General features: G+C 42.9%; 1 protein-coding gene across 6 annotated transcripts in view; it reads left to right on the forward strand.

The window, feature by feature from the left end:
- Window positions 1-22,195, forward strand: part of TTC7A (tetratricopeptide repeat domain 7A) — a 168,253-nt gene that overhangs the window by 14,470 nt on the left and 131,588 nt on the right. For all 6 annotated transcript variants that reach the window (XR_008970572.1, XR_008970571.1, XM_057396978.1 and 3 more), the window contains 5 exons: window positions 5,172-5,302; window positions 6,930-7,051; window positions 14,698-14,776; window positions 17,915-18,075; window positions 18,517-18,580. Coding sequence is in view for 4 of the 6 variants with exons in the window: in XM_057396978.1 (XP_057252961.1) it covers window positions 5,172-5,302; window positions 6,930-7,051; window positions 14,698-14,776; window positions 17,915-18,075; window positions 18,517-18,580 (557 nt within the window). In the remaining 2 variants the exon portion in view is untranslated. The remainder of the gene's footprint in view (window positions 1-5,171; window positions 5,303-6,929; window positions 7,052-14,697; window positions 14,777-17,914; window positions 18,076-18,516; window positions 18,581-22,195) is intronic.

Raw genomic sequence — 22,195 nt, forward strand, 5'->3', positions numbered from 1 at the left:
AACTTCAAAGAAGCCTTGCACAAGTTACATAAGTTTTTGGGCTCTGTTCCCATTTTAGGGACAGAAAGGTCTTCGGGTAATTTTATTTAAGGTTACTGGAATTTTCTGCCTTTGAGACTCTTACATGAAAAATATCTCCAAATTATGGCAGATTGGTGTGAGTATATGATAATCCTGTACAATAAGAAGCAATGATGAAAGATGTTTCTCCACCTAAGTTCTTCCTCTTCGCCATTCATGTGGTGCAGTATGAATGAATATGTTCAGAAACAAAGGCTTGTAGGCCTTTCTTATCCCTCTTCTTCTGTTTGCATTCCACATAAATCCTACTGCAAAATCATAATTGCTGCGGAGATGGATGTCAAGACCCATGATGTGGATTATTTAAACCGCTGTGAATTGTGGCAGAAATAACTTGTAGTGCTGGGTCTTGCCTATGTCAACCTAATCCTGGCTGCTGCTTTGGCTTGTTGCTTTCTAAGACGTTGTAATGTGATAGTTTGATTGAGGGCTGCGCTCTTAAATTCAAGCTTTAGCTGAGGGGCCAGGCTGGTCGTAATGCCATCTCTAAAATGGTTTGGTTGTGCTTTTGGATTTTACCTTTGAAAAATGGTTAGTATTCTGCTGATCTTTGATTAGTCAGCTAGTCTGAAAAATAGCCTTGTTTCAATGCTAACAGATTCTTTTTAGAGCCATGCTCCTGAACTAGGCGTTAAGGCCATGTGCTAGAGATGAAGTGCACCCTCCCCTTGGGGATACCTACCCGGAGTGATGTGTTTTTTGCCATGGAGTGAGAATGTGCACACAACCAGTTTCCTTGCAGCAGTTGCCTTACTTATCTTCCTGTTGCTAGAGTAAAACGATTGCATGCACTTAGCTTAGCAGCACACTGGCCAGGGTGGGCTGTCTGGGTGGCACAAGAGCATAGGTGCTGTAACCTTGCTCTGGAGACTGGGGCTGATGCTTTTGATAGTGCTGCAAGTTCCAGCTTAAGATGTCTTTTGCTTCAAGTTGCCATAGCTGTGTTCAGTGTGGGTGTAGCACCTGGACACAACGCAGCTTGGTGTGGTTTTGTGTTTCTTTGATTTCTTCCTTAGGTTGCCAGCTAGCTCTGATGCTCCTGGGTTATAGGGCTTTAGCAGCTGCAGGCTATCACTTGTTGGTGAAAGTAGCGTGCTGCTGTTGACCCTGGATTGTTGCACCTATGAACTCACCATTCCCCAGCTGTGCAAGTTTCTGCAAATACAGGAGGCCTGAGGTCTGGGTAAAAAAGGAGAATGAAGAGAACCTGTGAGTGGATTGGTATATTCCTCCTACTTGGAAGCAGGAATGCTGCTATTTGATGAACTAGTTCATTAACCGAGGAAAAGAAGGTGCCACCTTAGTCTTATTTTCTCCCTGGTGGTTGTGCAATCTCCATTTATATGCTGAGGCTTTCAAGACCAGGCTGGGTAATGCCCTGAGCTGGCCCTGCTTTAAACAGGATGGTGGACCATGGATCTCCTAGGATCCCTTCCAGCATGGATTTTTGTCTCATTTATCTTGCTGAGACCTGATACTGCGTGTCCGTGTGCACATTTGTGTTCCAGTTCTGGTAATAGCATCGCCTCAGAGCACTGGAGCTACATGATGTGATGTCTTCCCTTTCCAAGGACTGAGTGAGATGGAAGTGGAAATAAGTCTTCATAAAACCTCTTCTTTCAGGTTTCCGTAAGTGCAAGCAGTGTGTTTCAGCTCTAGGAAGACCAAATTCAGTGACACTTCTTACAAACCTTATGGGTTTGTTTTTTTTCCTGACATAAATGCAGATTAGCTTTAGAAGGTGAGAAGAAGGGACAAAGATTATGGAGGAATCAAGAGCCAGAGGTTAATCTTTGGGAGAACCGGAGGAAGTGAATGGAAGCTCTATCTTTATGCAGGAAAGAAAAGCAGTGGTTCTATACATAGAAAGTTACTGCCTCTGAAGTGGGTAGAGAGAGTGTGTCCTTTTAAAAGGATAATCTGGAAGCATGTCTCTCTAAATCTTGAGCTTGGGCCACACTCCGTCAGAAATCTGCATCTTCACTACATAAAATGTTCTTATAGTATGTATGTATATATGTATGTATATATTTAAACTTGGGCACCCAATTCATATGAGGAAAATCTCAGCATAGCTGTAAGTTGCTATTATCTCACAATAACTGGTTGTGAAAAATAACCAAGTCCCCTTACCTTAACAAGTTATCAAGAAAACATACTGCTTTACGCTTTACTCGGAAGCTCATTCTGTCTTAGCAAGAGCAACACTTCCCTTGCTAAATCCAGTGTGGAAGTAGCATGCTCTTTCGTGGCTTTTGACATTTTGGGGAGTAGAGTTGAATTTAAAATGTATGTTGGGATGCAAAGTTTTTTCTGTGCTGCCAACTTGGGGATGGAGAGGAGTTAGGGGACTTGTGATCTCGGGAGTGGAGGGCTTGTAAATGGTGTTGCCCAACTGCACCTAAAGCAAATCTGTAATTGTTGGGGCTTTGCTCTGTGAGAACTGAACTGGTGCTTGCAAGAGTAGGGAACTTCTGTTGTTATTCTTCTGCTTTTCACTTGGTCTGCCGGGGTTGGAGTCTGCTTGCTCTAACTTCCATTTTCGTTGCATTTCTGTGGTAGGGAAGAATAGCTGTGTTTGGATTCTGTGGAAGATCTTGTATCTGATGACATCAGGTCAGTGCATATGGCAGTAGCAGAAAGAGCCATGACTAATGTCACACTATATGCCCTTTACAAGTAGAAAGAAGTGTGCAGTGTAGCACCCAATCTGTTTTAATACACTGTATATTGCTCTGTACTTAACAGTGGCAAGAACCCTTTTTGGAGGCATTCGTTCCCCTGCCTGTGATCAACCCCAGCTCTGTTTTCCTGACTGCACGGATGGGAACGCTTGTTGTCAGTGCTTGGTGCTGGCAAAGGCTACTTGCCCTCTTCCCCCACATCAGAGCTTAGAGATAGTAGCTTCTTGCAGTGGGCTGTAGCATGTATGTAAATGGCTTTTTATCAGCCCGTTCTCTGTGTGTGACATCTCCCACGATAACCACCCGCATACAGACTGTGCTGGGATGGTTCTTGCAGCTTGATTATATGCTGCATGTGTATGAATGTCAGTGGATTGTACTGGGTTTCTTTCAGGGCCCTCAGCACCACTTTGTACTTACGGGAATGGTGACTCTGCAATGCCACCACTTGTTAAAATTTATTTTAAATCGAGGGCAATGACTAGAAATTCAGAGTTAGATAAAACTGAGACAAAGACTCTAAGAAGAATACCTGTAGGCTGATTGTTCTGGCTTCAGCACCAGGTGGTTTCTTTCGCTGTATAGTCAATGTACTCTTTTCTCCTTCATTCCATCGTATCAGGAGTAACAGGAAATGGAAGCTTTGAAATAATAGCAAAGCAACTTCACAGATGGTCTAGAAGACAAAAATATTCTGTATGTTGGATGCTGTACAAGGTGTATGTGAGTAGAAAGGAGAGAACACAGAATGGGTGCTGGTTAAAAACAGCAAAATGGTCATCGTGCCTGTCCCCCCTACACTGTCAGTTTGGAGTAAATGCATTCCTCTTGCTCTGTTCTGGCCAGGATTTTCAAAGGTGAAAGGTACTGACGTGTGTTCCTTCAAGGTTTAAGTCCTTGAGGGAATGTGCTGTGCGCTTTGACTTGAGAGAGGAGCGAGGAGCCACCTTCTGAGCTCGCACCAATGTGGCATCTTCTCAGGCCACTGAACTGACTGCTCGTGTCTGCCTAAAATGTACAGTGTGAGACAGGGGAACTGTCCTAGAAGAGTAACCAAGGGGACAAAACACAAACATTGAACATGAGAAGTAAACAAAGCTAAGACTGCCTAGGAACCACATCCTCCAGCATCAGTGCTTATCCCGCATCATTCATCATGAGGAAACCTGGCTCCCCATTGCTGCCTCATAGCAGCTTGCTGTCAGGCTCCTGAAGTGAACTGTGCTGTGGTGTTGTGCCCCCCATGATTCTGGGGCCAGGAAAGCGTGGCTCCTGGTACATGCCATGGCTCCTCACATGGAGCAAAATCCTTTGCCATATGCTGCAGCAGTCTCAATCACTTCCTTGGAGGGGCTGTCCCCACAGCTGAGCTCTCATCTTTTGTTACCTCTGTGGATCTGTTGGGAGCACTCGGATTCTGTGTTACATCGTGTACATTTTTCACTGGTATTAGGGAATGTTGTTACTGGGAAGCATGTGCTGAACTCCTTACAACCTGTGTGGGGCTACTTGAGCATCAGTGCAGGTGCAGAAGACCTGAATTGCCAAGCAGTCATGTACCGTAGAGATCCAGTGCAGCATATGTATAGACATGGATCAGAGTGAAATGGGTATGTGGATGTGTAGCCTCTCCACATAGATTCAGAGGTATAAAGGATGCCATAGTGTGGTGCCAGACAAGGATCTGGTAATTTTTTGAAGGATTTCCGTGTGGGACAGTAGTTGTGGGTCTTCAATTGACCTTGGTTTTGTTTGGAAGTTGGGTTGGATGATGATGATGCCAGAAAGAATTTTAGTAGTAAAAACCCCAGGGCTTTGTAATTTCTTTGGAAAAGGGAGTGATCTTGTGGTTAAGGCTCTCTTGTGCCTTGCCAAGAGCTTGCTGTGTGTCCATGTGCAGTGTGCATGTGCTAGGATTTTCCAAGTGGAGCCTCAAATTCTCTGACTTTGCTTTGGGATCATTTTCCAGTTTTTTGTTTTGGATTATTTTTTTTTTCCTCCCCTCAAAACTGCTGTTTATTGAAAGCTTCACTTGGAGTAATGGATGCTTAGAAATTATCCAATCTAGTGCCAGGGTATTTCTTCAACACAAGGGCTGTTTCAGCACCCAAAGCCTATAGGTGTCTTTAGAAATATAGGCCTTAATTTCCCTGCTTGCTCATCCCTACCAGAGCAACTGTAAATCCTTTCTTCATAAAGCATCTGGCACTGTGTTAGAGAAGCATGATAAAATTGCCTTGCATGTGTAGGAATTACATTTCCCCAGGCATCTTTTCCTGAAAGTCCCTAAAACAAGGGGGAAACCCACCTATGGAAAAGCTTTCCTATCAGATAGTAAATGAAGGAATAGCACGGCCGTGCTGCTGTTGATGGGCTCTGGTTAAAGAAGGTGTTACCATTTTGCAGGTCTGTCGCTGGAGCGCTCAACCAACTCGATTGCCTCGCGTGCTCGGCTGTGTGAAAGGGAGGAGGAGGTCATGGCTTGCTTTGAGACAGCGTGTGTCGTTGCCCAGGTGTACTTGCAGGAGCTTGAAAAGGTGAGAAGAAGTGTGTAAGAAGGGTGTTAACTGGTGGTCTGGGTGGAATTTTGGGGTTGTGGCAGCAAAAACGATGGGGAAATGCGAGTGACATCAAGGAAGATGGGAACAAGTTGGAAGGAGTGAGGTGTCTCGGTATAATCAGTTGCAAAACAGCAGTTTATCTGGTGTCTGCTTGTTTTCCTTGAGAATGAGGTCTGGAAACTAGTTTTGCCTGTGGTAAAGCACTAAATATTTCAGAAATGCACGAGTTGTACCTCCAGTTTAGCTCTTGGGCACTACAACTTTGCATAGCAAGTGCTAGCACGAAGGAATTCAAGATCATACCTGCCATGTAAATGATACACAGTATTGAGATCCCTAACAGGCTGCAAGTAACCTTTTTGGGTCAGCCATAGCACTTTAATTGCTAGTACTTCACCTTCTCCAAGTGAAACTGGAAGAACCTAGCTCATTGGTAGCAAGTAACTGCTTATAGTCAATGGTTGGCTAGGATGCTGAGTAAGATGCGTACTGTGAGCCCTCCATGGAACTTTAATACATGCCCCTGATTTGCTGGTACATGCTTAGTGGTCTCTATCTCTGAAACTCCACCTAGCTGAGTTTAACAGAGCACACCATACACTTCCATGCCATTCCTTTGCCACGTGTTACGCTGGACACCAGCAGCACTGATGGCAATACATGTTACTTGTTCTTCTGTAGCTTAATGGCCTTTGACCTTCTGATGCGATTTTAATGCTATTCTCAGCAGCAAAGGTGTGAAGGTATCTGTTGCAGGTTTTAATCTAAGAAAAAACAAATAAATAGAGCTTGGTGCATGTATAAGTTCGTTAAGAACGGCAGCTAACAAATAGTCCCGTGTGTTTCTTTGTCAGAAAAAGCTGGATTGCTTTTTTATTTAAAATTAAGTACTGTCCTTCCCTTTTGGAAGGATGAGTTCCTGCCAGTATTGGACACTGTAAATGTTTTTTATCAACAGCATGTGTCTGCAAAGAAGGGAAGGATTTTGAACTGTAATTCATTCATCTTTTGGGCACAGAGACAAGGATGCAGCAACACTGGGAGATGCCCATAAAAAAGTCCATAGGCCTCCTCCAGTCCTGGATGTAAAAAACTCTTCTTTGGAGAGTCCGCACAGGGCTTACCTTACCAGTAAGGAAGCAAAATCAGGAAAGGTTTGAGAGCACAGACAGAAGAAAGCCTAAGATCCTTCCATCAGGACTCCTGGTAGCCCACTAACTTGTAATATTTAAGCTCTGTTAAGACAGACATACCTACTCAAACTGTGTGGGATGCTGGATCTGTGTGGTTAGAGTAGTACTTCTGAAGCCCTTGGCATTAATGTGTAGCTGTCTATTTTATTAAAGGTTGGGAAGTGATGAGGGATGGTGTTTCAAATACCATATTGCATGCAGGATATTTAATGGAAGTCACTGTATGGTTTATTTTGGTTGACTTTGAAAGGGTTTTCACTAGCTGGTGAAGGTAAGTTTTCAAGCAGCCTGAGGAGGAATCTGATGGCAGAAGCTCACATTTTACTGTTGAAGATGTCTCTGGCTCATGAGGAACTGACTGGTTTAAACAGCTGTCTGTAACCCTGGGTATTTCTTTCCTCCCCTCACAGACCTTAAACAACACGCACTCAAGGAGTATCAAGGGCAGCAATGTGACTTACTCCGAGTTTGAACTTTCCTACTTCCTGGAAGCAGCTCTACAGAGTGCCTACGTGACTCATTTAAAGAAGGGGTAGGTGGATGCAGATGTTAAGAAAAATAGATCATTTTGCATGTTCTGTCTCAGAATAGATGAAGGCTTATTTCTTCGTATGTGTTCTGTTGTGATGTTTTTGCAGCTGGCTCACCTCACATCCCTTCAGTGTCCTTCCCTCTCTCCTATGCCATTTGTCCTTCTCTGCCTCTCTTAAGAGTGCTAAACCTTGTTTTTCCAGACCCACAGTAGGGTGGAGCAGAACAATGTTTTTGTCTTGACTCAGCTCTGTTCCCTGTGGAGATGGGGGGAGCTTGACTGAAGAGCGAGTTTTACACTGCTGCCTGCTTTTAACATATTCAGCCACAGGGCCTGGTTTAGAGCTCAGTGAAGTCTTAAGGGTAGTTTCTTTCTTTTGTTTGTTTAAGGTCTTAAATGTCCTGATCAATACCCCAAATCTGTGTGGCTTTACTAGAGAGAATACATGTGAGAGCAATGCTGCTCCAGGGTATGTGTTATGCCTCTGAAATACAGCTCCCAGTGAACCTTGGTAGGGGAGGAGGAGTTGCCATCTGCAAGCCTACAGTGCATTTCAGCTGAGGAAAACCTTCTCAAGAGCAACAGTAAAGGCATCAGTGAGGGCACAGTTGCCTAAAGCAGGACATGTCTTCAAAGCATAATCAACTGTATTTAGCTGATGGAGAGATTGCCACGTAGGGAGAGTGTCTCTTCAATATATGTAAACAGTACTCATAAGAATCCATCCTTCCCTTGTGCTCTTCCTGTACCATATTATCCCATTTGTTCTCAAGGAATCTGATACTGAATTTCTCATGGCTCTGGCTGATATTGCTGGTCAAAACTTCATAAACTATAAGCAAGCCATATTTGAAAGAATTTATTTTGGCTGGGTACTTTACCTTCATCCCCAGTCAGAAATATTATCTCATTTTCATAACTTCTCCTCTTCCTGCTGTGTAAAGTGGAGAAGGAAGCAGTAAGTGAGGGGAGGTTGAAAGGAAGAAAACTAGGGGGGGGAAATCCCAGCAAAAATATGTTTAAATTCTTCTATAGAAAAATTGATACTTTTTTTTTCACTTTTTTTTTTTAAGGCTTTTTTGCTAAATTTTTTAATCCCCCAACAATACATTTAAATGCAGCTGCCAACAGCCTCTGTTCCCCATTCTTTCATTAAAAGCCTGCATGCACAGTGAAGCTGTACTCATAAGCATATCCATGAGAGGTGGGCCTTGTTTAACCTAAAGGCTTACAAACACACCAAGCCCAAATGGCATGACATGACCCAGGTCGTTACAAGCTTAAGTGTAAAGAAATGGCCTTGTAAGTGTAAGGCATAGTAGCAGTATCATCTTGTCAGTAGGGGTTGGGTATGTGGTTTTCCCAGGTGAGCTGGTCGTTGACCAGCTGTGGCACAGTGTACTTTCCTAGTCTTCTGCCATTCTCACGGTGAACAGAAAGCTCGGGTCTTGCCAGTAAACTCATTAACTGTGTAATAAAATCTCGTTTAGAACATATGGCACCTTTTGAATATCAAACTCATGTTCATTTTATTCAGCAACATTTAAAATGCAGTCTTCTTCAGTTCAATATATCCAGTGTATTGTTTAAGCTATTACTGTGGGCCCTGCTTGCTCCCTTCTTATGTTATTTTAATGACAGCCTTCAAAAACCCCAACAAAACTCGCACAGGAAAACGTTTTGGAATCAGAATAGATGTGTGAATTAAGCAGCACTTTGATTATAAGCTGAATTGCTGCGATAGCAGTAAAATGTTCTCTCTAGCTGTCTCTGATGAAAGAGCATCCCAGTTGGTGTGATGGAGCTCCCGTGGCAGGAATGGGCATGGAGTCCCACGCGCTCCTCACCTCCTCTAGTGCAAGTGAGAAACACCAGCCAGGGAAATGAAAGGTTCAGTGTGGGGGGAAGGAGGCTGGTGGGACTCTGCAGCTTGTCTCTGCCCCCCCCAGCTGGTATTAATGTGTGATTTCTGCCACGAGAGGGCATAAGTAGCATTGGGATATATTAAGGAAAGAGCAGGGAAGAGGGAAGAAGCTTTTTAGGATGCTTCCTGAGTATAATAAATTTCTCCACCTGATGTTGAACAGCTCAAAGAAACACTTTTGTTCTTACTGCTTCCAGCATATTCAAGTAGGAAATAAGGTTTGGATGAGGAATGCTCAGGCTGTCAGCAGTAAGTCCTGTCAGGTGGGGTGTCCTTCCCTAGCAGCACATGTGTACAGAAGAAACAGTGATTGCTTTATTCTTCTCTTACCAGGTAGAAAAACTGAGGGATGCGAGTGGTATTGTCATGCTGTTGTTCCTGCTGAGGAACAGGCAAGCTCTTCTCAGATCACAGGCAGGGATGCCCTTTTCTCTTGCAGTGTGCAGTGGAAGGAAAGCAGTACAAAACAAAGGTCTGGTTTCCCTTTCAAATATTGAGCTGCCAGCTCTAAGGACCAGCAATCCCTGCAGCTGTGGAAGTCCCAGATGCTTTTAATAATATGTTTACTTAAAAATGCTGTGTGGCTGAAGACACATTTCCTGCAGTTGTTTGCCTTAATGCATCCCAAAGAAAAGGTATTTTATTTCTTCAGTGAGTGATGCTGATGCTGCGGATGCAGAATAGCAAAATGTAGGCAGGCAGATGTTGTCATACTATAGGAGGCAACCGGTGGTCTATTTTCTCTGATGTGGATGTGTGAAGATTAGGCTCATTTCTTACTGCCTTTCCTTTCAGAGTATTGAACAGGTATTATTACTTTACACTGTTATGGGGGCTTTGGGCAAGATGCTCTTAGTGTTTTCTTAGGGCAAACAGGCTTCAGCCATGTGAAGTAATGGTTTTATTCATGCTGTTCTCTTAATGGCACTTGAAGGACGTGTGAGGTTCCACAGGCAAAACAAACTCGGAGCTTTCTAGAGGATGTGGTTGGGTTTGGAAGCTCTGGATGGGACACTTTAGAAGAAGATGAATTTCTGAAAAACAAATACTTAAACACTTACTAGAAATTGGATTTCCTTCTGATTCCTCAAGTGAGGACCTGAATTACTTTGGAAAACCCTGATGAAAATGCCTAGTAGGGAAAGCTTACAGAATTCTTTCTCTTCTCCTCTCCTATCAGTTTTCTAAAGTGCTCAGGTCCCTCTTTCAAATTTTGTGGGCTTCTGTTGCAAGGGCACTTTCTGAAAGAGTAACTTCATACGTATGTTCTTTTACAGTAGAATCTGATGTACAGAGGCAGACAGGATGGCCTCTGCCAGCCTGTTCATCTCTTCTGAGGAATGTGTGGGCTTTCTTGTGGTTTCTCCTTTCAGTCCCACAATCTAGGACCTTATCCCGGGACGTTGCGGCTGGTGATTTTGGAGGAGTGAGTCTTATTGCCTGCTGGATGGATCTAGATAAGTGCTATGCTTCTGTTTTGTATTGGGTTTGTTGAGGGGTTTTTATTGAGTACCCTACTTCTGTTAGGCTGCCATTAGGACACCGTAATAGGCCTTATAGTTAATGTCTTGTGTCTTCATTCATAGGAGGCTGCGAATCTGAGGCTTACTTCTTCAGGTGTGTTTTGTGCCTATGCATGACCAGCTTTGTAAGGACAGAGCGTGGATTTTTTTAGAAACCTGGCCAAAAGGAGCTGGGCAGAGGCAGTGATGCTGCTGCTGTTTGGGGGCTTCAGGTACTGCTTTCTTCTGGAGAGGTGGCTCTGCAGACTGCCACGTCGTCATCTCACAAATGGTCTCCTCCATCTGTTAGTGGCTCACTGTTAATGGATAAGGAGAGGAGCATGATGCTCTAGTGCCCATGTTGTTGGGGGACTGTCTTTGCACACCTCCGTCACCATGGTCCACTCTGGTTCACTATTAATATTTTTCCCCAGCAGTTTGTATGGAAAACAATGTATTTATTTGCTCTTACCTTAAAATTGTTTGTAGTTAACTGAACAACATGCCATAAATGTGATATGACTGCTTTGATTCATGGACTGGTAATTAATTACCCTGTATTAGCAGGGTACTCGTACAAACAAAACACATTTTTATGCCAAGCCAGACCGACAGGCCTCTTTGTCACAGTTTGTGCCCACAATTTGTTGTGTTCCTCTTTATTAGATTAGCTGTAATTGAATCCTAAATGGCATTTGTTTCTTTTTATTTTAATGCCTCTCTTGGCACTTTCGTGGCTAAAACCAAGGCAGTTTAATGCCCATGTGCTTTTCACATCCTGTTCTTCCTTATTTCTTTTTCTGGTGTCTTAGCAGTGCAATAGGGGCCTATGGACTCTTTCAACTCATTTAATTTCCATGATTTGATGGTCACTTGTGATGCTCTGGCTTGAGGCAACACTACCTGAGATTTACAGATAGTCTTGTATCCAAGTCCTGCAGAGCTCAAGATTGCTTAGTTTCTGATCTAGACAAGATCAAATGGATTCACAATGGATTTCCAGAGGGTTTAGGTTTGGATCCTCATCCACTAATCTATGTACACATATTTCTGTTCAAATACTCCTATTTTTTTAACTTCTTCAGGTCCTAATTTAAGAAAGTGCACATTTAGTATATGAAGGACATCTATTAATGGAACAGTAAGTTCCTTATTATGGGTAGAGCAATTCATGTGCTTAATATGAAATGTGTGCTCAGATGGCCTTCTGGCTTGGAACAGTAGACTGGAAAGACAAACTCCCTTAGTGAGGTTTGTTTGCGGACTGCTGGCAGGTGTGATCTCTCTCCTGTCACAGCCCAATAATGTTCTATGAAGTTCACAATAGAAAAGCTGCCAAACCAAATCCTGGGTCCTGTAGAACAGGTATTGTTGATGGGTGCGTTGCATGTTTAAGTGGAGATCTCAGAGCGTAAAGCAGGTGCTCTCTGAGACAAGCTGACCACACAATTGCTGTCTGCGAGGTGATGAGTCCTGCCCATTTTGAAATGCCACCTCCTGTTGAAGGTGTTCTAGGCACCTCTCATGTGGCTCATGGTTTCAACTCTGATTTCTTGCAGATGGGTGGCAATTTTCTGTTTATTCTTTCATTCACTTCAGTGTGTCAATATTCCTTCCTCTTCCTTTCCCCTTGCCCCCAGAGCAGGGTGTTTCTGCCATGGAGCTTAACTTGGTTTATGGCCTTGTCTCTACAAAGTGTAACTGAAATGATGCTTCAGTTCTCTAGGAACAAAGCTGTCCCTTTTAAGCACCTTTCCTTGGATTTTGTCTTTGAAGTGTGTGCCAAACGTGGAATTAATTGGCTTTGCGAGGGATCACTAGTCTTTCTGATGCTAGTTAATGGAGTTCATTGACACCTTATTAAGACAAATACCATTATCCTAACAAGAAATCAAAATGTATGCATTTTTGAAAATGTAGAACTGTTATACACTCTATCTCTTCTGTCCAGCCTCTTAAGGAGCCCAAGGAAGCACATGAAATGCCAGTAGTTTTGAGGAACTGACAGAGCAGTTGGGCAGAGGCATTTTGTTTAGGTGGGGGAATTTGCTGATTTTGACTCTCTGATAGTACATAGCATGTGAATGACTCTGTTGGATTTGGTGTGACTAGTCGTGTGTAAGTATTGCCTTGTGCTTTATGGTTTTCCTCAGTTTAAGGTCCAGAACTGCATCATTGCGGGTATATTCTTTCCTAGACCCACAGAAACGCACCTCATGTCTTGGCCCTGTAATCGGAGAGCTTGATAAAGCATTGAAGTCCAATTTACAAAAACTTCCTTGAGTTTTTTTTCCCTTGATAAATTCAAAGCACATCTTTTACTTAGAGGAAAGTGGAAGGAAAAAGACAGCATCTGACTTTCTCTACAGAGGCAAATCTGCGGTGTTCCTTCTCTTGCCTTACTTTGTTGCTTGTCTGTAGATTGGCCATAATTAGGTAATCTTCAGATTGCTTCAGAGCTTGAAATTTGGAGATGAATACTGACTGGAAGTAAGCCACATGCATTTGCATTCTGTGACTTGGTGACCATAAGCTTGAGGGTGGCATCTTATGCGGCCAATATTCATGGTATGCATGCTCACATCTGGAGTGCCAAGAAGGTTTGCATTTACCTGGACACAAGCGCAGTCTGTCCTACTTCAAGGTTTAATCAGATTGACAGAAGAGGTTGTTAAGGTGTATGGCTTCTCTTTGTTACTGTTTTATGAGAACTAGGTTTTGTCTGCACAGAAAATTCTCCTGGAATAAACTGAAGTGAAAACTGAAGAAAACCTGCCGTATCCTGGGCCGCATCAAAAAGAGCGTGACCAGCAGGTCGAAGAGGTGATCCTGCCCCTCTACTCTGCTCTTGTGAGACCTCACCTGGAGTATTGTGTGCAGTTCTGGTGTCCTCAACATAAAAAGGACATGGAACTGTTGGAACAAGTCCAGAGGAGGCCACGAGGATGGTCAGGGGACTGGAGCACCTCCCGTATGAAGATAGGCTGAGAAAGTTGGGGCTGTTCAGGCTGGAGAAGAGAAGGCTGCGTGGAGACCTCAGAGCAGCCTGCCAGTATCTGAAGGGGGCCTATAGGGGTGCTGGGGAGGGACTCTTCATTAGAGACTGTAGTGGCAGGACAAGGGGTAATGGGTTCAAACTTAAACAGGGGAAGTTTAGATTAGATATAAGGAAGAAGTTCTTTCCTGTTAGGGTGGCGAGGCACTGGAATGGGTTGCCCAGGGAGGTTGTGAATGGTCCATCCCTGGCAGTGTTCAAGGCCAGGTTGGAGGAGGCCTTGGGTGAGATGGTTTAGTGTGAGGTGTCCCTGCCCATGGCAGGGGGGTTGGAACTTGATGATCTTAAGGTCCTTTCCAACCTTAAATATTCTATGATTCTATGATTCTGTGAAATGGCAGTCAGTGTACCGGTGCAAGTGCTTGTCTGGTTGTCTTTATTTCAGTACAGCACTGCTCCTTTTCTTGATAGCTTGTATTTTCTGTGAGTAGCTTCCACCCTAGAATGAAAGTGCACTGAACTTTTTTGTAGTTACTGTGGTGGTAGGGCCATGTCCTTAGCCTTGAAGAACTTACAGACTGCAAGTATCTAGCTAGCATGTCCTTTCCGAATCTCTCTTGGTGCTCAGTCATATGAGTAAGATACCATTTGGCAACTGGTATGCTAACCCTCTTTTATTGCCCATCAGGCTGTGCTTGAAGACAGTTAGTGCAACTTAGCTGTCTGATAATAAACTGTGTAAACCACTGTAATTTCATCATGTGTCTGGACCATCAGACACAAGGCATTTAAGCACCACCTCAAAGGAATCGTCATTTAAAAGCATCACGTAAGCTCAATGTAATTCAAACAAGTGCAATCTGTGTGTATGAAGAGGAAATGTGGATGCTTTTAAGAAGAAGCATCTGCTTTATAAATATGAGCTACGAAAGGCTTCCAAATGTCCCCTCTGTTCGTCAAATGTGAATGTGATCTTCTCTTAGGAAGCCATCTGGAGTAGGCATGCTACAGTCGCTGCCTCACTCAGTGCCATTGTCCTATCTGTGCCTCAGAGTGACTTGTCTCGCTATGCACACTCAGCGATTGTTTCATGGGTTTGTTTGAATGTCAAGTTTGTTGTCAGGCTTTGGCAAATCATAAAAATATTTTGTCTCCAGTGTGCCAAGGTGTGTTTTGGGGATTTTTTTTTTTTACAATTATTTTTTTTTGTTTGTCTTCCCCATAGAAATATTGTGAAAGGAATGAGGATTCTGCGAGAAATACTACGGACGGTGGAAACAAAAGCTACGCAGACCTTTAAAATGGTAAGGGGATGGGAGCTGGGAGGATGGGATAATGCCCTGTGTAAGGGTTCTCTCTGTTTATTGAGCAGTCTAGTAGAACAAAAATGTAAAATGGATTTGTCCTCACTCGATTGATTGCTGCCTTTTGTTTGGGGTTTTTTGGAAGTGACCTAGACCTGCCCAGTTGGAACCTCCGAGCCTTCAGACTTGGTTACTTTTAGGTTTGGGATTTTTTTTAAGTGTGTTTTCTAGCCCTGGTAGAAATAGGGATGTATTTAGTTTGACAGTGCTGTCTTCAGGTGATTGCGTCTTGTTTTCTTTCTTGCTTTTCAGTGTGTGCATGCATACCTTTCTCAGTGTGCATGTAGAAGCATCAAGTACTTCTGGCTCTTGCAAGAAGCAGTGCTATTTAAGACTCAAGTGTTTTGGTGTTCTTTCTGTGAAACTCCCTTCAATACAGTACAGAGTGATTTTAATGTTTTGTTGATGTTGGCGTGCTGCGTTCTGTTATCCTGAGTGCCTTTCATAAAGAAATAATGGGAAAAGCTATTTATGTGCCTGTTTAACTTCTTAGACGTTTAACTGGTTCTTCCCTGTCTCCCCTTTAAGAGATCTTGTGCTGAAGTTACTCAGGAGGTGAGGAGGTCAACAGCATGGAGAATAGGAGCCTTGAGAGCATGAATGAAAATTTTTCAGCCCTAAAAGCACTGATATTGATTCAGCTGAACTTGTTTTGTGCTTGCTTCAGCTTTGTGTTTTGTGTCATTCCTGGGAAGTTTGGCAAGGGAGGTGGGCATGGGTTTGCATAGCATTTTGGAGATTGCTGGGTTCCAATGGATGCACTGACTGTGTGTTTAACTCACGTATAAGTGTAGAGCTAAATTGAAGGTGCAAGCAGAAACAATATCCTGGGTGCTTTCTTGCCTAGGTTCCTCAGACCTGCGTGGTTTGGACTTTCTGTTCTGAAAATTAATCTTCTCATTGCCTTGGGACCGTGTTATATGCCTAATTCAGACTACAGATGTGTGTGGAAGTTTATGCAGGGAAGAGGTGACTTAAATAGTAACACTCCAATGGCTGCATCCTTTTCCAGATTGAGATCAGGTTCAGGGGGTTTTCTTGCTCGCCTGTTTTATCATTTTGCTGAAATGAGACTAACCATCTGCTTTTCCTATACCATGACAGAACGTGACACTCAGATACTCTCCCTGTGCAACTGGGAAGAGCTTTGCAACACTCACAGGGGATTTATTCCTAAGGGGATATCTGAAGGTTATCATCCAATAAATTTTGCTGGGATTTCCATCTTACTGGAAGTAGCATTTTTATTTCCTTACTTATTTTTAAAGAGCTGTCAAGAGGGCAAAGAGAGGAACGTGCTTAATTAAACAAGTTTTCCAAGCATGAAACACATGGTTTGTTTTTTTTTTAATCTAATTTGTGGGATCACTGTGTTCTTCAAGCATAATGATGGTTTTTTTTTAGCCAAAGGCAGTAATAACATAAATCAGAGTCTTGGCCTGTTCTGGTTTGTTTGGCTTTATTCAAAACAAGAGCGAAGCTAATTTACACAGCTACTGTACTGTATGGTAAAATCCAAGACACTAGAAGTATTTAGTGCTTGCCTTTTGAAAGGTTTATCGCAAACTGTACTCCTACTTCTGTGTGAACCAGGAGAGATCTTCCTGTTGCTGGCATGTAATTTTTCCCTTCCCTTTAAGACTGTAGGAAAAAATATAGGAGAGTTAGCTCCTCGGGGTAAAACTGACTAAATAATTACACACTGAGATGATAAAATGGTACTGGCTAATGTTGCAAGGCCCTAGGCCATTTTGCTCATGGTTACTTGCTATAAAAAGCATAGAAAAGCCTAGTTAGAAACAGGCGGCTTTCTCTAACTTGCTGGTAGGAGCGCATGGAAGGTCTTGGGATTTCCAAGGAGCTGTGTGTGGCAGTGTTTCTTTGAGGCACCATCGTACATACAGATTGCTTTGCTGTTTGTTAGGCACCTCTATGAAACCTCCTTTTCTGGTGTTTTAAGAAACGGCACGTGCTACTGCGGTTGCAGTTTAGGCTAATGCAGTGAATGTGTGGTGAGGTAGAGGAAAGTAAAGAGCCTTTCATCAAGCTAAGTTATTTTTCTGAGTCTAATAATAGGAATTTTAAGCTCAGTATGGTTTATATAGATGCCATAACTCAAGTGGAGTAGTAATTCAGTTTATCGGTTTTACCTATCCTGCTATTTAAAAGAAAAATTACTCTTGGTGGCCTCATAATGTATCTCTAAATGTAAATTGCATATAAAATACATATGCAGTAGTCAGAGAAGTTCCAAAATAGTATTTACAAGTACCAGGACAGATACTTCAGCCTGCCTCTGTTCAGTACAGTATTTACTTTACAACTTAGAGTGCTGTGCTGCTTAGAATTCACACCAGATAGCATCCATTTTGATGTCTCTGTGCTTGTGTGCTTGTTCATCTACTTACAGTGCAAAAAAATCAGAGGCTTGTTGGGTGGGGGACAAGGACAAAATCCAAAGAAGGCAAGTGTTTAAGGATCCTTGACCGCTTAATGGTCAGTAACGTGTATGTGATGTTGCTGTCTGACATACAGTTACAAACCCTCTTCTCTCCTCCCTTTGTTATCGCAAGCAAAAGAGAGAAGCTGTACCAAGGTGAAGCTATAGAAGGCTGCAGGAAGAGCAATACTGACAGATAAAGTGTTGATCTTGTAAACCTAATACAAAAGTAGCCTCTTGGCTGAGACTTGCATACAAAATTCTGAGGCTGAGTGCCATCGTACTGTAATATTGTATTTGTGGCATTTGTGAGATTGCCACAAGCACTGCTGAGACAATCAGTTGTCTTCATTTACCAAAGGGTCTCTTGCTGTCAGGCCTGTTGGGTATTTCTTCCATACAGCATTACAACAAGACCACGTAGATGCAGGAGGCTGGCCCTTCCATAGGAGGGAAGAAATTGCCACTGCTGTAGATGTTTTAGCAGCATTTTTAGCTACTCTGGCTTTCTGAAAAGTGGTGATGTGATGTTATTGGTACATCTCCTTCCCAAGGTATAACGTGGGGAGTGGTGAAACGTCTGTGTTGGAGAAGACTTCATTGATGTGTCTTTTTCTGTACTGTTCACTGCTCTCTAGACTGCAGCCAAACAGCTAGCCCAAATACTTCTCCATTCCCTCAGTGAAGACTGTTACTGGAGCCCTTTATCTGATCCTCTTCCTGAGTTCATGAACAAGGAAGATCAGTCTTACGTTAGCAATCTTCTTTGTCGGAGGCCCGAGCTGTACATGGAAGAGAAGTAAGCATTCTGTTTTGTTTCTGTTTATTGGAAGGAGGAAGGAGGCTGTTTGGACACTCTTTGGTACTTCTAATTATGTCACTGATTCATGCAGTAGTATTGTGTTCTTTTTAACCTCCCATTGTGTTCTTTTTAACCTCCCATCAAAAGGGCTGCTGGAAAAATAAAACATTGAGCCTGGAGTACTTGATTTTTTCACAAGAAGGAAGAAAGTCTAACCTAACAGCTGTCTTCACTGAAATAACCTGTTTATGGGTCGGTATAGCTCATTTAGGATATATTGCAGAGCTTTTAATTGTGCGAACCTGCAAAAGAAGGTATTGCCTAGCAAATGAATTATGCATGAAATGTGTCAAGTTACTGCTGCTCTTGTGAAATGAGAAAGGAGGCTGACAGGGTTAACTCTTGACCTTCCTCAGAAAAATGCGTTCTGTCTTTCAGTGCCTACTGCCCTCAAGACAACGTAGAAGAGGCTCTTCTTCTCCTCTTAATCAGTGAATCCATGGTAAGCCAAAAATGGGTTTGTAGTACCAAAAGGACAAAGGAATACCTAGTGTTTCTGCGTCAAAGTCTTCTGGTTGGTTTTGTTTACAGAATCTTCCCTAGAGAAACAAGAAGCAAGGATTTGGCTGTTGAACAGGAAATGCTATTTATTCCTTTAGTGGCATCGCTTTTATTAGATAGGACATCAGAGAAGGGTTTTGGGGAATTACGAAGAAGTGACTGGATTCACCATAGCTGCATACAGGTTCTGACATCCAGATACATTGATAGTAGCCAGTTGTTTCCATTCAAAACAGCTGTGTGGATTTATGGATCAAGAATGAGAGGAATGGAGCTTTGCCTAAAGCCAGGAGTGATGGTGGGACCTATTGTTTGGCACTTGCATGGTACAATATCCTGCTTGCATTCCTTAGTCTGCAGGGACAGTATTTTAGCTGTTTCAGTCCTGTGTGATCTTTGACTGTTTCTGAAGTTGATGATACAGGAAGTTTTGTTGCATGTGGAAACATCCGTAATGAACTACAGTGAAATAATTAGATTTCTTCTATTTATAACCCCTATTAAAAATTCCTTCAAGAGAAAGGGAAAAAGGTGGAGGAAAAACAACTGCATGCAAAACTGTAACCTTCGGTTGTTTTCTTCTTCTGAAAAGATGCACGCATATAGAAAATGCGTAAGGAATGTTCTCTGAAAATGTGTCAAGAAAGTTATTTTGCTTTAAATACTGGGTGATCACTTGTAGCTCAAAGTGAGATTTGAAGGCCTTGGAGCATCCATGGCCTCTTTGGAGCTGTGGAACAGCTTTCAGACAAGTTGAAAAGAGATACTGTGGAAACTTTGTTTTGGTTTCTTAATTTGCTTTCTTTGGTTCTTCTGGCTCAAGTCCTTTCTCATTCCTGCAGACTTCTTCAGAACATGAAATCTAATAGTGTTCACTTTCAAAACTAGAGGAGAAATTGAAGAGGCAGAACCACTCCGGACTATTTTAAGTTGGCTTTAAAGTCAAGTACATCTGAGTGTTATTATACTTTGTGGGTTTTATTGCTTTCTAGATTAAGCCTCTACATTACATCTGCTTTGTGTTTTCAAGGGTTTTTCTGCAGTTGAAAGGGCCTTTTGTAGTTGGAAGTGAAGATTCCAGGAGCAAGGGCTTGTAGAACACCACATGAGCTTCTGTTAAAATCAGAACTCGTGTTAGCTTGGCTTGTCAGGGCTGATCCAAGTGGAGGAGGATCAGGGGTCTGGAGCAGTGACAGTAACGGCCATTCCAGCCTATTCTGGGTATGGGCTTGCAGTCAGAAAGGCCTTGTGGGACCTTGGACTCCATAATCTTGTTCTGCTGAGGAGAAGGAAAGTTTTATTCAGTAGCGTGTGAAAAGATGAACGGGTCCTGTAACTAAGCTATGGATGGAGCAGCGTGAAAATGCTGTTCATAGGAACTGGATGGTTGTGCTGACTTTATGGTTAAATAAGTAAGCTTGTGCTTGCTTAAGTGCTGTTGTCTTTATACCTGGAGGTAGATGCAGAGCATTTTGATCTGCTGCATATAAAACACCTAATAATAGAAAAATCCTGTGGTAGAATGCTGTGGGAACCCTAGCTGTCTTTCTGATTTTTGGGACATGGAACATCTGAGCCTTACTCTTGTATTAGCAATAAATACAAGTGCATAGCAATACATCTGCATATAGAAATATACTTAGGAACCACAGTAACATCCTTCCTAAGTGAGGGAACAGAAGGAACAATCTGTTTGTAATCCATAAATATTTTCCCTGTAGTTTAACTGCTCTGGTACTAAGAAAGGGAAAATGTCTTTAACTTATGACAAGACATCTTTTCCATAACAGCTTTGTTGTAGGCTAATGAGTTTTCTCATGTGCAGGTTTGTTGCTTGTTTGAAGTGTTTTGTTTTGTTTTTCAGAACTTGCTGAAGCTTATGGAAAATGAGTTAGCAAGCAGCAGATTTCCAGTTGAGGTCTCCCTAATGATATAGTGTTAATGACTGAATAAAACATATTTTCCTTCCTGGAGAGAGTGTTAGTGGCAAACAGTAATGGTATGTTGTTGTAGGCCAGTAAGCAACATAGTTGGTGTTCCTGGATTTTGGCTGGATTAGGCAGTCTTTCAGTATTTACAGTTATGAACTCCTTAAAATGAAACAAGTATAAATTCAGTTGGCTTGCTGGGAGCTCTCCAGCTTCTCTGACGCTTCAATTGCTCTGTCAGAGCAAAACTCACTGAAAAGGTACTTTTCCTGTTGGGTTTTTAAGTAGACAAAAGAGCAACCATGCCATTATAAGTTTTTGCAGGACTCTAAAGCCACACAGGTGCTCCACATGCCTGTTCCTGACTTTTGGCATTCCAAAGTGGTCTCAAGGGGGGCAAAACTGGGGAGCAGGAAGGACAGAAGAATCATCAGCACATGGAGGGGACACAGAGCAAAGATGTGCTGGAGGAGCATAAATCATCAGAGAACCTTGTCGTATTTTAAGCCCGGCTGTAACTCAGAACCATGCAGCCTTTGCTCACTGCCCCTCCTTCTTCCTTGCTCCCGGAGGGATGGGGAGGAGGATCAAAAGAATGTAACTCCCATGGGTTGAGATAAGAGCAGTCCAGTAACTAAGGTATAACACAAACCACTGCTGCTACCACCAATAATGACGATAAGGGAAATAACAAGGGAAGAAAACACAACCGCTCACCACCCGCCGACCGATACCCAGCCTGACTGAGCAGTGATCTAGCCCTTCCAGGTAACTGCCCCCAGTTTGTATAGTGGGCATGATGTGCTGTGGTATGGAATACCTGTTTGGTCAGTTTGGGTCAGGTGTCCTGTCTCTGCTTCCTCCCAGCTTCCCCTCCTCCCTGGCAGAGCATGAGACTCAGAAAGTCCTTGGTCAGAGTAAACATTACTGAGCAGCAACTAAAAACATCGGTGTTATCAGCGCTGTTCCCAGGCTGAAAGTCAAAAACACAGCACTGCACCAGCTGCTAAGAAGGAGAAAAATGACTGCTACTGCTGAACCCAGGACAAACCTCAAAGTAAATACGTGGTAAATATTGATGAAAAGGAGACATGATAGCTTTTTCAAGAAGTATACATCTACACATGTGGAACACCTGGGGTTTTGTCCCACTCCTGGATCATACAGGGAGGGAGGAGATCAATGCTAGGTGGATTGCAGCTGAAATTCAGTGGTTTTCTGCTTGTCTTGCCTTCCTAAGGTGAAGCTAACATCTGTGCAACTCCCCAGAAGATGTTATGGGTGTTACGGGAACTGTTCCTGTAAGGGGGAAATGGAGAAAAGAAACCACCTTTAAGGTGGTGTAGTGAGGCAGACCCTACATTCCAACAACCTTCGCTGGCTCTTAGGGGTGCTGTGTTCTGGGTTGTGATGCTGTCCCAGCTTTTCTTCGTATCCCTTTACCGTGCATTGGAAGGGAGCCTCTTTGGGTGTTCTGGTGGGATGAAGTGAGACTGTCTTCTAAGTGGGGCATTAAGGTTTCCTTCAGTGTTTCTCTCACTCTGCCTCAAGCCAAAGTACGTAAATTATTACAGGTGACCAAGTAACATGGTTCCCTCTTTCATAGATTTGAAGGTGCTTCATTCTTG

Source organism: Pezoporus wallicus, unplaced genomic scaffold (genome assembly GCF_028554395.1).
Source record: "Pezoporus wallicus isolate ANWC-B61680 ecotype Strahan unplaced genomic scaffold, APGP_CSIRO_Pwel_v1 contig_8791, whole genome shotgun sequence".
Lineage (NCBI taxonomy): Eukaryota > Metazoa > Chordata > Aves > Psittaciformes > Psittacidae > Pezoporus > Pezoporus wallicus.